Here is a 13373-nt window from a genome sequence, read left to right on the forward strand (position 1 = left end):
TGGCCTTTGGTGGATTAGATCTTTGCTTTTGTTTTGGCAGGTGGGTAGTGTCTATGTACTTAATTTTGTGTTCTGAAATGGTGCTTCCATCACGGACTCAGTTGTGCTAAGGTCTGGAGGCCTGTTACACACTGACCAGTCGTGTGTACAGGAAGGGTTCCCAGAACCTCATATAAAGGATTCTGGGGTTAACTAGCCCTCCTGCCTGGGGAAGCTTAGGGAGTTCATGTGACGGCTGGGTGAGATGGAACTTGCTCTGCACTCCCAAACACACCCGAGGGGCCCAGCTGGGATCAAATCCAGCTGGGTAGCGTTCTGCTGAGTGGACAAAGGGAGTGTGTCCCATTTTTCTAACCTAATAAACCCAGCTGGGGCCTTTCCTACTACTTTGCAATTTAAGGCTGTAAATCCAAGCACCAAGCCTGGAGGTTCTGCATCAACCATCTGAGTGCGAAGGCTGTGAGATTAATATCTCTCCGGGGAATCTCTCTGGGTGGGAGTGGGAGTGGAGACCCTCGCACTTTAACCACAGGGATCACAAGTGCCTGGTGTGATGGCTAAAGAAACTCCATTTTGTGATAGGCATCCAACCTAATAGCTGTTTGTCTGACAACCCTGACTCCTTGACACCCCTTCCCCCATCGGCCTGCTATGGTATGACTAACTGCTGGTTTGGCTTCTGTAATGTGCTTATACAGACATTCAAGGACTATTTTGAAGTCACTCTGACCATCTAATCAAATCCTGGCAGAACAAGACTTAGCTCTTGTGGTTTTTCTCTTTTAAATCCCTTCTTACTGTGCCCGCTTCTGGGCAGCACGTCTCTGATTTAGGTTAGACACTGAGGCCCTGCTAGCAGCATTAAAATGTTTTGCTTGGAGCAGGTTGTGGTGGTACATGCCTTTAATCTCAGCGCTTGGGAGGCAGAGGCAGGCGGATGGATCTCTGTGAATTCGAGGTCAGCCTGGTCTACGAAGCGAGTTCCAGGGCAGCTAGGACTCTGTTATACAGAGAAACCCTGTCTCGGGGGGAAAAAATGCTTAATTATAATTTGAATTAAGTCTGGAGGTCTTTTCCCTCGTGATCTCGAACTCCATAACTGGCAGTAGCTCAGTCACAAGGGACAGCAGGTTCCTCGGTCCTGATGCTGCTGCTGGTTACGAAATCGCAGCGAGAATTCTTACAACCACATGCGAGGACGCACCCCTGACAAAGTCTGCAAGGCTGTGTGTAAGGTCAGCTGCAGTCTCAAACAAAGTGTGAGGTCCTGGTTGGGGCCAATTCCAGTACAGATACGAAATTCTCCGCAGCCCAACGCCCGGGCTCTGACGCTTCTTTCTCGCGCGGAGACGAGGGTCTCTGCCGGGCTTTTCGGCTGGTTTGAAAAGGTTCTCCAGATGGGTCTTTATTGGGCCACAGAGCAGAAACCATCCGAGGAGAAGCTACACAGAATAAAGGATTTGAGCCCCCCAGAGACCACCAAGGCGAGGTCCTCCCGGGTCCAGAGCGTCCCGGAATTGGGGGCGGGGACTCCTGGAGGCGGAGCACTTCCGGCCAACGCGCGGGCGGTCTCCTCCCGCTCGCAAGGTGAGTGATCGCCCCTCCCAGTGGGTCCATCCCGGACCCGTATCATCCGCGCGGTTCTCCGCTTGCTTCCTCTGCCGAGATTCCGGTCAGCTCCGACCCCTGACCTTGCGTGGTTTCAACCTGGGGAACCCGGCAGGATGGTGCCACAGCGTCCGCCCCGCGCCGGCACCCAGCGCCTCCGCCTTCTCCCGGCGGGTGCTGCTGCTCCTCGCCCCGTATTGTGTTCCCTGTCATCCTTTCTGCCCGTGTCACTGTGGAAGAACACCCGGCCTCTCTCTTTGGGCTTCATTCGTTTATGGCAAACCAAGTTAAGGAAAAAATCTTCCCTTTTTAAATTTTCTCGAGTCCTGTAGCTCAGGCTGGCCTTGAACTTGCTGTGTAACCAAGGATGCCCTCGAACTGCTGCCTTTACCTCCCAAACTGCTGGAGTTAGAGGCATGCTCCACCACACACAGTTTTTGTGGTGCTGGGGACTAATCATGATAGGCTCAAGGCGTCACGCATGCTAAGCAAGCATTCAGCCAATATGCCTTTAACACACACACACACAAATCTGGGCTTGGGAATTACAACCTCAGGGTCTTTAGGATCTGAGGAAAAGTTTTCCCTCTGGGAATGTATCCCTTCCTATTTTCATGAGTCGCCCCTTTAAAAATTAGAGTTTAAAAATAAAAAAGATATAGAGTTCTCATGCCTCATAATCCCAAAGCCCCAACTGTGGTGCAGGAGCACTCTCTGGAAGAATAAGCAAGCTTTTCTCTGCAGGCTATGTTGGGAAGAACATTTAGGATACTTTATTGAGAAGAGCTTCTAGGCCACTCTGACTTGCTGATGATGCTTCTAGGACCAATGAGGGTTTCTCACCGAATAAGCAAGCAGGCCCCTTGTACCAGGCCCTGCAGCTCCCCAGGAGTTCACCTGCCTTTTCTTGGTAACCTTCTCGTGCTAAGTAGACAAGCTAAGAATCACCAAGGGCTGCTCAGAAAGCAGACGTGATGTTCTTCTCCACCCACAGCCTCCATCCCCTCGTCTACCTTGGCTTTCATTTTCCTTAGGTCCCAGGTGCATACTCCTTGAGCAGGTCTCAGGAAGATGGCAACCTTAGAGGATGTTGAGGAGTCCACTCCTGTCTTGTCACCCAGCAGTCTGTCATCACCAGGAACACCTGGAGACCAGCACCATGTGCATCCTCACGGTATTTGCCCCAGACTTCTATGCCCCTCTGCCCTACCTCTACCCCCATGAGACTGGGCTGACCTGGGTCTTGCCCAACCAAGGAAGAGAGGGCCCACTTGGGTAGCTCTTTCAGTGCTGGGCCTCTGGGAAAAGTCCTAAGGGAGTGATGGTCTGCAGCAGTGGTTGTGACCATGTTCTAACTCCCTGGGAACAGCCCACTGGATGTTTCTTCCTCAGTATATAAGGAACAGTGGCCTCAGCATGGGCCCTGTGCTAGGAAGAGAAGATTTCCCTCTGACATCATGTTCCAGGCCAGGAAGACAGACAGGACTCTTGTCTGGCCAGTTTGGATGAGTTTGCCTCAGGACTTGCAGGGACAGAGCTGCGGCCCTTGCTTCATGCCAATGGGGTGGCCTCATCAGTCAACTGGTAAAGCCAAAGTAAGAAGGGGTCCTGACCCTGTCATACCACTGAGCACACCTCAGGTCTTGGGGTCATATCGTCCAGAGGCTTCATCCCTGAGGCTCATAGGAAGCCGCACTGCTCCCATGAGGTAGGGCCAGTGAAGATAAGAGCCCACGTGGGACCAGCTCTTCCTGCAGGTCTAGAATTGTGGTGGCTGATCCAGTGAAGCTGAAGTTTATGGAGGGCAGGCAGCTGTGTTCTGGGCCAGGCTCTTAGGTGATGCCAGAGACCAACCGCAGCTTATGGATGGGCACTCACAGATAAGGACAGAGATCTCACTTCCATCAGGACCCACAGTGGTCAACCCAAGACCAGATAGGAGCCCCAAGCCCTGTCCTGTTTGCTGCCTGGCTCCAGGACTCTTCTGCTTGTCACAAGGACAATTCTTGGACAGGGCCTTACAGCACTGTGCTGTTCCTGGTGGGCCTGTGAACAACAGGGACCCAAAGGGGCAAACGTGGATTCTGGGTAAGGTATAGTTGGTGGAAGATTTTTTTTTTTTTATACCAAGTCCTAGTGGAGCTTGGGAAGGCCCTGAGGGTCAGAGGCAGATGAGGGAATGGCAGTCATCCCTTGCCCAGATATACAGGGATAGGTGGGCTCTCTGCCTGCTTCCTAGCTGCCAGCAAGCGCAGGTAGAACTGAGCCCGAGCTCCTGTTCTGCTGCTGCTTCAGTGCTGGAGGCCCATGGATTCCATTTTCTGTTTGGCGTCTTTTGTTTTCATTGAGGCAGAGATCTCACAGTGTTGCCCAGGCGAGCCTTAAACTTGAGGTCTCCCTACCTCAGCCTCCTGAGTCTCTGGGATTACCATGTGTTAGACCACTCCAGGCTCATTCCAGATTCTTTACCAGAGAAGATCTAATGTTCTGAAACCTGCCTGCAGTTCTCAGGACTCTTAGGAATCTTGGGCACCCAAAGAGGCCCATCCAGGACATCTAGGTCCCAGCAGTCTGCAGAGTCACCTTCGCACACAGTCATTTCAAGGTCCTTTCCTTTGGGAGTAGCGTGAGGTGAGGAACACAGGAAAAGCATAAGCAAACAATACACATGGGTCCCTGTGCCAGGGACCTACAGGAAAGGCTCCAAACCACCCTGGCTAACCTTCTCCAAGCAGGAGGCCTGGCTTGGCTGTCAGGGACAAACAGTCCTAGGACTGCTCTGAACTTGCAGACACAGACCAGGAGCCACTGCTGGCTTGTGGTGCTGAGAAGGGAGAAGATGGGGCCTTGGGGCAGCTTCAGGACTGAGTGCAGTGAGCACTGAGGGTGGGCAGGAAGCCAGACCAGAGTCGGCCAGGACACCAGCCAGCATGGGATGAGCACAGGAGTCGTCTGGACCACTTGTGCACACCTACAGAACTGAGGGAGGATGAGTTCCAAAGCAGGCCTCCGGAGGGCTCCCTCAATGGGGAAGCCAGGGCATTGGCACTACATTGGGCTGATCTTCTCTTTTAGGGCACAGGAAGATGCTGGGTAGGTGAGGGGTGTCCTGTGTGTCAGGGTCTTGGCCCTAGAGCCTTGGAGTCCTACTCTGGGGTACAGGAAAGAGGGAAGGGTCAGGAACGCCGCCCTCTGGAGGGTGGGGCATGAGCCTTGGTCCCCTGCCTCCAGGCTCCCCCCGTTCCAGTCCCGAGGCAGCAGACCTGGACCTTCAAGACATAGAGGAAGTGGAGGTCAGCAGAGACACCTGGCTTGGTGAGTGAGCAGCCCCTGTCCCACCCTAGGCAGCCTTAGGAGACCCCAATTGGATGTAACCCTCATCACTTCCCTGGACCTGCTGAGGGTCAGGGCCATCCTGCTGGGACTCTGCTTAAGCCTCGCTCCCAGTTTTGTCTGCCCACAGAGGCTGGGTGGACAGGGCTTTGGCTGTGTCTGTGATACTGAGGCCATGGTCAGTTCCATAGGAAAAGTGAATCCTAGGATCATCCAGACCCCATCCCTTTGGCAGAGCGGCCTCAGACACTACCATCACCTGAGGTTTGTGGGGTCAGATGAGTGTCTGCCCAGCATTTCAGCCTGAAGGACTACTTGTCAGAGCTCTGTAAGTTCCAGGTCCTTGCTAACCCTTAGTAGCAACCTGTACTTCCTTCTCCCAGCTAAGAGAGGCATCACAGGTGTAGTGAACCACCGGAGAGGCTCCTGCCCAGGTTCAGGACCTCCAGCTGAAGGGGCCCAGCTGCACCTGAAACCGGCTTTATAAGTCTTCTGGCCCACCCCCATCCCTCACCTTAGGCACGCTCTCACCAACCAGCCTCTCCCTCCTCTGAATAGTCCCCATTCAGGCTTTCCCTGGCCTCAGCTCTTAGAATGCCACAGTAGGGGTGAGGCTGGGAGCCATCTGCCATTTCTCCTTTCAGACTCTGAGTGGGAGCCTAAGAAGACTCCAGCCTCTCTCAGTGCCCACAGTCCTGGAGATGGCCTGGCCTCGGATGGAAGGGCTCTGAGGGGCCTCTTGAAGAGCCTCCCCAGCATGTCTAAGTGTGGGGACAGCTTTGGCGAGGAATGTACCGTGGAGCAGTCAGCAGGCCTGCCTCCAGGGACCCTGCCCTGCTCTCAGAAAAGGGACACTTGGCACATGGTGCTCGTGCCACAGGGAGCCCAAGGGACCGAGGACAGCACCAAGAAGGCTGCCGAGCTGGGTAGTAGTTTGGGGCGCAGCTGCCGGCAGGCCGGCCCACGGGGCGCCAAGCCACACCGCTGCGAGGCCTGTGGCAAGAGCTTCAAGTACAACTCTCTGCTGCTGAAGCACCAGCGCATCCACACCGGGGAGAAGCCTTACGCCTGCCACGAGTGCAGCAAGCGCTTTGGGAGCTGGTGGGGCTTCATGCAGCACCACCGCATCCACACTGGAGAGAAGCCCTATGAGTGCAGCCAGTGCGGCCAGGCCTTCAGCCACAGCTCACACTTCACACAGCACCTGCGCATCCACAACGGCGAGAAGCCCTACAAGTGCGGTGAGTGTGGCCATGCCTTCAGCCAGAGCTCCAACCTGGTGCGGCACCAGCGGCTGCACACCGGGGAGAAGCCATATGTCTGCAGCCAGTGCGGCAAGGCCTTCATCTGGAGCTCTGTGCTCATCGAACACCAGCGCATTCACACCGGCGAGAAGCCCTACAAGTGCGAAGATTGCGGCAAGGCCTTCCGAGGTCGGTCACACTTCTTCCGGCACCTACGGACTCACACGGGTGAGAAGCCCTTCGCCTGTGGCACCTGTGGCAAGGCTTTTGGCCAGAGCTCCCAGCTCATCCAGCACCAGAGGGTGCACTACCATGAGTAGTGCACATCCCAATAAATTTGTGGGTGAACCTGCTCCTCTTGATGGGGATGCTTTACCGGTACATGGCAGGACATGTCCTGTGTCCAAGTATGGTGGCTAAAGAAACTGTTTTGTGCTAGGCATCCATCTTGATACCCACCAGCCATTTGTCTCTGACTCCAGTCCCTGAAGATAAGTTCCCAGTAACCCTGACGCAGTGACCTCCACCCAAAAGTGCACAGCCGTGACATCTACGCGTCATGATATGACTAACTGCTTTTTGGCTTCTGTGACCTGCTTATGCAGACATGCGAGGACTATTTGAGTTCTCCTTGGCTACCTAATCTTGGCAGAGCAGAACAGTTCCTGGCTGGCTTGTGCAGATACTCAAGGTCTTTTTGTGGGTTTTGCCTTAAGAATCCTTCCCTCACCCCCTTCACCCAGCAGTCTCTAGTCTGGCTCAGAGATTGCTGTCCTGCTAGCAGTTTCAATAAATAAACCTGTTGTACCTGTGGGACTTAAATAGCAGACTCCTACGAGCAGGCGAGGACAGAAAGGGCAGGCAGCTCCTGGGGCGAGATGAGGAAAGGCAAGTGGTTAGCCAAGGTTAGAGACAACAGAAGCCAAGCAAGAGACAGCGCAAGCCCCTGAAGGGATCAGGGAAACCAAGCTCCAGAAGTGAGAATCTGTGGGGAGGGAGAATCTGCGTGGTTTGGTTTCCCATGTCTGCAACAAAACTCCAACACACGCCAGAAAACAGATCCACCAAACAACATTAAAAAAGTCAGAACGTCCAAGTGGAGACCAGAGAAACACAGACATGTGGTGGCCATCTTCACTCATGTGCTAGAACCAGGGGACAGGAGGGCATCTCCCATTCTGTCCCTGGAGACTGGGTCCATGATCACATCTGATCTCCCCTATGTCTCCCCAAATGTCAGGACTTCCAGAACGGAACAACTCACTGATGGGTCTGCGTTTCAAATATGTGTTGGCTGGCAATTTTTACAAATCCTCAGTGGTCACAGTCTGGGGTTCCCCTAGGCCTCCAAGTCCACAATGTACTTGCCCCCGTCTAGGGTCTGTCCTCAACTAGTGACTCTAATTTGTGACAGGCTTGGTCTCAGGCTTTCCCAGGCCTCACCTGGCCCTGAGTCTGGGGTCTTCCAGGAATCCTGAATGAGCCCCTAAATGTTATGGAGTTTGGGACACCCCCCCACCCCAGGAAAAGACTACAGACCTAATGCAGATTATAATTAAAATCTGTAAAAAACAAGCCAAGCAGTGGTGGTGCACACCTTTAAATCCCAGCACTTGGGGGGCAGGGGCAGGCTGGTCTTTGTGAGTTTGAGGTCATCCTGGTCTACAGAGCTAATTCCAGGACAGCTAGGGCTGTTACACAAAGAAACCCTGTCTTGAAAAACAAAATCAAATCTGTAAAAAAAAACAAAAGCAAGCTGATGTCAATGTTTTCTGAGTTCCCACAGAAGTCTTGTTTTTACAGTTTTCCTGTGTAACAGCCTCTAGATTACAGATACTTAAATTCTGCAACCTGTTGAGTTTATAAAAAGATACTTCTGAAGCTGTTTAGGTTGTCTGCTTCCATCTGCACACACACACACAAACTGATTATATAGTAAAATCAAGCCCTGTCTACAATCTCTCACTGGTAACTCCAGATATGCCTGCTTCAAATCATCAGAGCTGGGCATGTTGAACGTTAGTATTAAAGGTATGCAGAGATGACTTTAATCCCAGCATTTGGGAGGCAGAGGCAGGCAGAACTCTGAGTTTGAGGCCAACCTGGTCTCCAGAGCCAGTTCCAGGACAGTCAGGGCTACACAGAGAAATCCTGTCCCGAAAACTATTACTATTCCTCAAAAAGGAAGAGATAGACGAGGTCACTGGGCCTTCATCTGAGCATCCAGTCGCTCCTCCCTCCTAATTTATGCAGTAGGCCCTAAGTTGCATGAAGCTCCAAGGTTTTCTGGGAAAGCCAGGGTGTACGGGCTAAAAACTAGGAATAAGGATGGGGCCCAGCTCTGCAGCAGAGGGAAAGCTGTGGAACACACCAGGCAGAGGTCCAGACACTGCCTAACACCCCTTAAGGAGAAACTTCTTACAATAAATGGTATACTTATTTGGTACTGTGGTTCCTCGTTTACATTTTTATTTACATTTTTAATAAAAGATTTTTATAAAAATTAGGATGACTAGCCGGGCGATGGTGGCGCACGCCTTTAATCCCAGCACTCGGGAGGCAGAGGCAGGCGGATCTCTGTGAGTTCGAGACCAGCCTGGTCTACAGAGCTAGTTCCAGGACAGGCTCCAAAGCCACAGAGAAACCCTGTCTCGAAAAAGCAAAAAAAAAAAAAAAAAAAATTAAGATGACTATATGTAATTACAGATGCCTAGCTCTGACTTCTCCTTTTCTTGGTTCTTGTTACCAAAGAAACGTTCCCCCATTCAAGGTCATGGAAAGTCAGAGTTCTTGATATAATGCAAACTTTCCCTCAGGATCTGTAAAGACTTTTGGGCAGGGAATGTAAAATTCCAGGCAAAAAATTACTTAATGATTAAGATTTTCAAATTCCTAATTTATAAAGGTCTACGCAGCTTAACAGAAACTTAGAGGTATTTGTCTAGCCTCCTAGTCTTTGCTAACTTCGTTAAGCATTAGCTATTTGAGTAAATAGAGTCATATAAAAAAACTGTAATATAAAGATAAAAAAAGAAAAGTAAGTCTCCCAATCTCTCTGTGGACTGTATTTATGGTTTAAAGTTTTATTTTGATTCTAAAGGATTTTCAATTAAATCTTACTTGTTTTTATTTTGTATGCATTGGTGGTTTGCTGCATGTATGTGTGATGGTGTCCAATCCGCTGCAACTGGAGTTAGAGACAATTGTGAGCTCCCATGTGGGTGCTGGGAATTGAACCCAGGGCTTCCAGAAGGGCAGTCAATGCTCTTAACCACTGAGCTATCTCTCCAGCCCCTCAATTAAATCTTTAAGGATAAAACTAAGCAAGGATAAAACTATAAAATCCTAATCTTGTAAAAACTGCTAACTTGTAAACTTCTGAAGATAATTAAGAATGCAGGTTAATGGTCAGCCACCCTATAAATGACTAAATTCTTTAATGTGCCCAGAACTATGCTTGTAGTCATGCTAATTAAAGTATAATTCATTTACAGAGACAGCTTTTTAACCTTCTGTGTATATATTGTTAAGGTTAGGCCTAAAGTAACTAAAAAATAAGTTTGTTTAAAATCATGTAACCAAATAGACTAGATGATGGCCTCAAACCCCTCAGAGATCTGTTAAATATAGCATTTAAGATGTTTAATAAGAAAAACTTCCCATACCAGACAAAAATGCCAGCTCCTAGAAACAGCCCTAAGGTCTCCTCCAAAGACTGTGGTGGGGCACTGAGGCGTCCACCTGGATTATGGGGACACCGACCACTGCACAAATAATTGTTCCATGCCTTGCCGCGCCTCCAGGATCCTGTTTGAACCATGCACAAATAGGACGCTGGAGAATTGACTGCCCCACTTTGCCTTACCAAGGGAGGCCAGTCTCTCAAGTTCCTCATCCACAGGAATGTCTCTCAGTCATCAAATCATGACACAGAGACTTATTAGTTCTAAATGCCTAGCATAGGCATGTTTCTGGCTATCTATTTTAACTTAAATTAACCTGTTTCTCTTTATCTACCTTTTGTCTTGGGGCTTTTTACCTTTTCTTACTTTCTTGCTTTCTCTGTGTCTGGCTGACCCCGGGCATCTCCTTTCTTCTTCTCTACTTCTTCCTCTAGAGCCTAGAGTTCTCCTCCTATTTATTTCCTCTGGCTGCCAGCCCCGCTTATGCTCTCTCTGCCTCGCTATTGGCTGCTCAGCTCTTTATCAGGCCAATCAGGTGCCTTAGGCAGGCAAGGTGAAGCAAATTCAACACATCTTTACATAATCAAACAAATGCAGTTACAAAAGTAACACATCTTTATCAGTTAAAGTAATACTCTGCCACATAAACAAACATAACCCATCTTTGCCCAGTTAAAATAATATTCCACAACACTACCCGGTGTGGCAGCAAAGTCTGACACCACCCTGACCTCTGCCCCTAATGAAACCATCCAGATCATCGTGGAGGAGCCTTGGGTAACTACCCAGGTGGTGAGTAACTGTTATTTTAACTGATAGAGAGGTCATTTGAATAACACTTCTTGCTCAGATTTAGCCTTATCAGAGCTCTGATTATGTCTGACTTTGTCAGTTCAACAACAGCAACCACTTGTTGAAGGGAGCTGCGGGCCTGCTTTCCTGCTGCCCGGCTCCTGGCCCCCTGGCTAGCTTATGCCCCGAAATAACAACACACAAATTGTATTGATATAAACACTGCTTGGCCTATTTCTATTAATGTGTGTAGCACCACGAGGTGCGCTTACCAGGAAGATTCTAGCCTATGTCCATCCTGGGTCAGAGCTTCATTGTTTCTGCCCTGTAAAGGAGCGGCATGGCGTCTGACCTCACTTCCTTCTACCCAGCATCCTGTTCTGTTTACTCCACCCACCTATGTTCTGACCTATCAGGCCAAGCAGTTTCTTTATTAACCAATGACCTTCCTCCATCAAACACTCAGACCACTCTGCCACACACACACAGCTGTACTTGCCTAGCCAGCCCATTTGATATGTAAAACTCAGGCCTTGCTTTTTCTAGAGCTACTAAATCTCCTGAAAAATGGCAAACTTCACACTAAAAGAAATAAACTCTCACAACAGGTTTCAATGTAAGTTTTACTATTCCTTTATTTTTAAAACTTGCTTTTTTCTTTCTTTCTTTTTTAAAGACAGGGCTCTCTGTGTAGCCCTGGCTGCCCTGGAGCTCACTCTGTAGACCGAGCTAGCCTCAAACTCAGAGATCCATCTGCCTGTGCGGGTGTGGCCACTACCATCCAGCAAAACTTGCTTTTCAATGACTGCTCTCAGTAATTAGCTACCTATGTCTCATGGTAAATAACTGGATGGAAAAAGTATTTGGAGTTTGTAAAAGTTACGAGGGTCCAGGGAAATGATGTAGGGTTTAGAAACGCAAGCCGTATGGTCTGAGGATCCGAAAGCTCAGATGAACTGTGGGGGGTCTAAGAAAGTCACTTAAGCCGAGTAAGCGCAAGCTGCAAGGTCTGAGGAAGTGATTTAAGGTGTGCAAATGCAAGTTGTAAAGTCCAAAAAGTAAAGTATATAAAAATTGTTAAAGTTTCAGATTCCTTTCGTGCTATGCTATTGTTGCACTAGGACTTCAGAAGTCCAGTGTTTTAGCAGTAACCAGCGGGCGTTCTGAAGAACATTAACATAGCTCTGGAAAAGCACTGCTACTATTATCATCGTCACAAGCTCAGTTTTTAAAGTGTCCTTTGTTGCTTTCTGAGTTTAGACTTAGAGTTTCTCATTGTGCTGACCACACATCCAGCCCTCCGGACAGAGGGAGGGCTCATGCTATAGCTCAAAGGTCTGCTCCAGCTGCTCACAGACAGCGCTGCTTTTTATACAATGGAGATCTTAATGGAATGCAAACGATGGTGATGCTAATATACCTAAAACTTTCATCTTTTTGTAAACTTAAAAAATTCATGTGCACTTCAGAGTCTCACCTTAGATCAGCCTGTCAAATACACTTCAGATAAGTACTCCCGTCCGTCAACCACTTAAGCTTCCCCACCTGAAGTCTGCATCTGTCCCAGCAGATTTCCAGTCAACCACAGACTGCAAACTGCTCCGAAGTTACTAAGAGCCCTGGACTTACCGAAATCTGATGTAAAGCAGATGTTTCTAACAAAATTTCCTACCAGCTTGAGCATTCCAGACTGCTCCAAAACTACCTGCACTTTGGCATCTCCACATGGTCCAGCAGAACCTGGGCAGCAAACCAGATGTACCCTCCCCCCTCAGCCTTTGACCAGCTTCCCAGCCTTCCTCCCAATTTTAGCTGAAAAGCAGTCACAGAAAAGAGTACACCATTCCTTTCATTAACAGAAGGCTGGAACATTAGATCCAAAAGGAACTAGTTCCCCTCTACTGAAAGGACTCACTTCCCTTCTCTGGCAAAAGGGACAAATGGCTACCTATGATGCCTATTAGCACACCAAAGTTGTGTGGTGCTGGCCTCCAGGATCCTCTGATATTGCAAACACCTGTTAAAATCAGAGTTATGAAAAGGGAACTCAGCCAGGCGGTGGTGGCACACACTTTAATCCCAGCACTCAGGAGGCAGAGGCAGGTGGGTCTACAGAGTTCCAAGACAACCAGGGCTACACAGAGAAACCAAACTAACAAGGGTTACTCAAGATGGGGGCTGAGATCTGACTGATGGCTGACTTCAGGATTACCAGATTTTACTGTGGTGTTTATTTTGTCTTGCTGCTTTACATGTCAAACACTAGAGATACCAGGAGCCCTAAATTTCAGTTCCCCAACTCTTTCTAAAGGAGCTAGTGGGTAATGTGGTGGCTAAAAAAACTCCTTTTTATGCTAGGCATCCATCTTGGTACCCACCAGCCATCTGTCTCTGACTCCGGTCCCTGAAGATAAGTTCCCAGTAACCCTGACGCAGTGACCTCCACCCAAAAGTGCACAGCCGTGACATCTACGTGTCATGATATGACTAACTGCTCTTTGGCTTCTTGACCTGCTTATGCAGACATGCGAGGACTATTTGAGTTCTCCCTGGCTACCTAATCTTGGCAGAGCAGAACAGCTCCTGGCTTGCGTGTGCAGATATTCAAGGTCTTTTTGTGGGTTTTGCCTTAAGAATCCTTCCCTCACCCCCTTCACCCAGCAGTCTCTAGCTGGCTCAGAGACTGCTGTCCTGCTAGCAGTATCAATAAATT

General features: G+C 49.5%; 1 protein-coding gene across 1 annotated transcript; it reads left to right on the top strand.

The window, feature by feature from the left end:
- The first annotated feature begins 1167 nt into the window (after window positions 1–1167).
- On the top strand, window positions 1168–13367 carry Gli4 (GLI family zinc finger 4). The gene is made up of 4 exons (XM_075959534.1): window positions 1168–1587; window positions 2643–2782; window positions 4840–4923; window positions 5586–13367. The coding sequence occupies exons 2-4, from the start codon at window positions 2680–2682 to the stop codon at window positions 6503–6505; spliced, it is 1107 nt and encodes a 368-aa protein (XP_075815649.1). The 5' UTR covers window positions 1168–1587; window positions 2643–2679; the 3' UTR covers window positions 6506–13367.
- Window positions 13368–13373: the final 6 nt, after the last annotated feature.

Source organism: Microtus pennsylvanicus, chromosome 2 (genome assembly GCF_037038515.1).
Source record: "Microtus pennsylvanicus isolate mMicPen1 chromosome 2, mMicPen1.hap1, whole genome shotgun sequence".
In the NCBI taxonomy this organism is placed as follows: domain Eukaryota; kingdom Metazoa; phylum Chordata; class Mammalia; order Rodentia; family Cricetidae; genus Microtus; species Microtus pennsylvanicus.

Excerpts from the sequence above, each read along its gene's own strand:
- Gli4 (XM_075959534.1), top strand. The coding sequence starts at position 2,680 with ATGGCAACCTTAGAGGATGTTGAGGAGTCCACTCCTGTCTTGTCACCC. Across the intron at positions 2,783-4,839 it reads GCACCATGTGCATCCTCACG|GCTCCCCCCGTTCCAGTCCC; the intron begins GTATTTGCCCCA and ends CCCTGCCTCCAG. Across the intron at positions 4,924-5,585 it reads CAGCAGAGACACCTGGCTTG|ACTCTGAGTGGGAGCCTAAG; the intron begins GTGAGTGAGCAG and ends TTCTCCTTTCAG.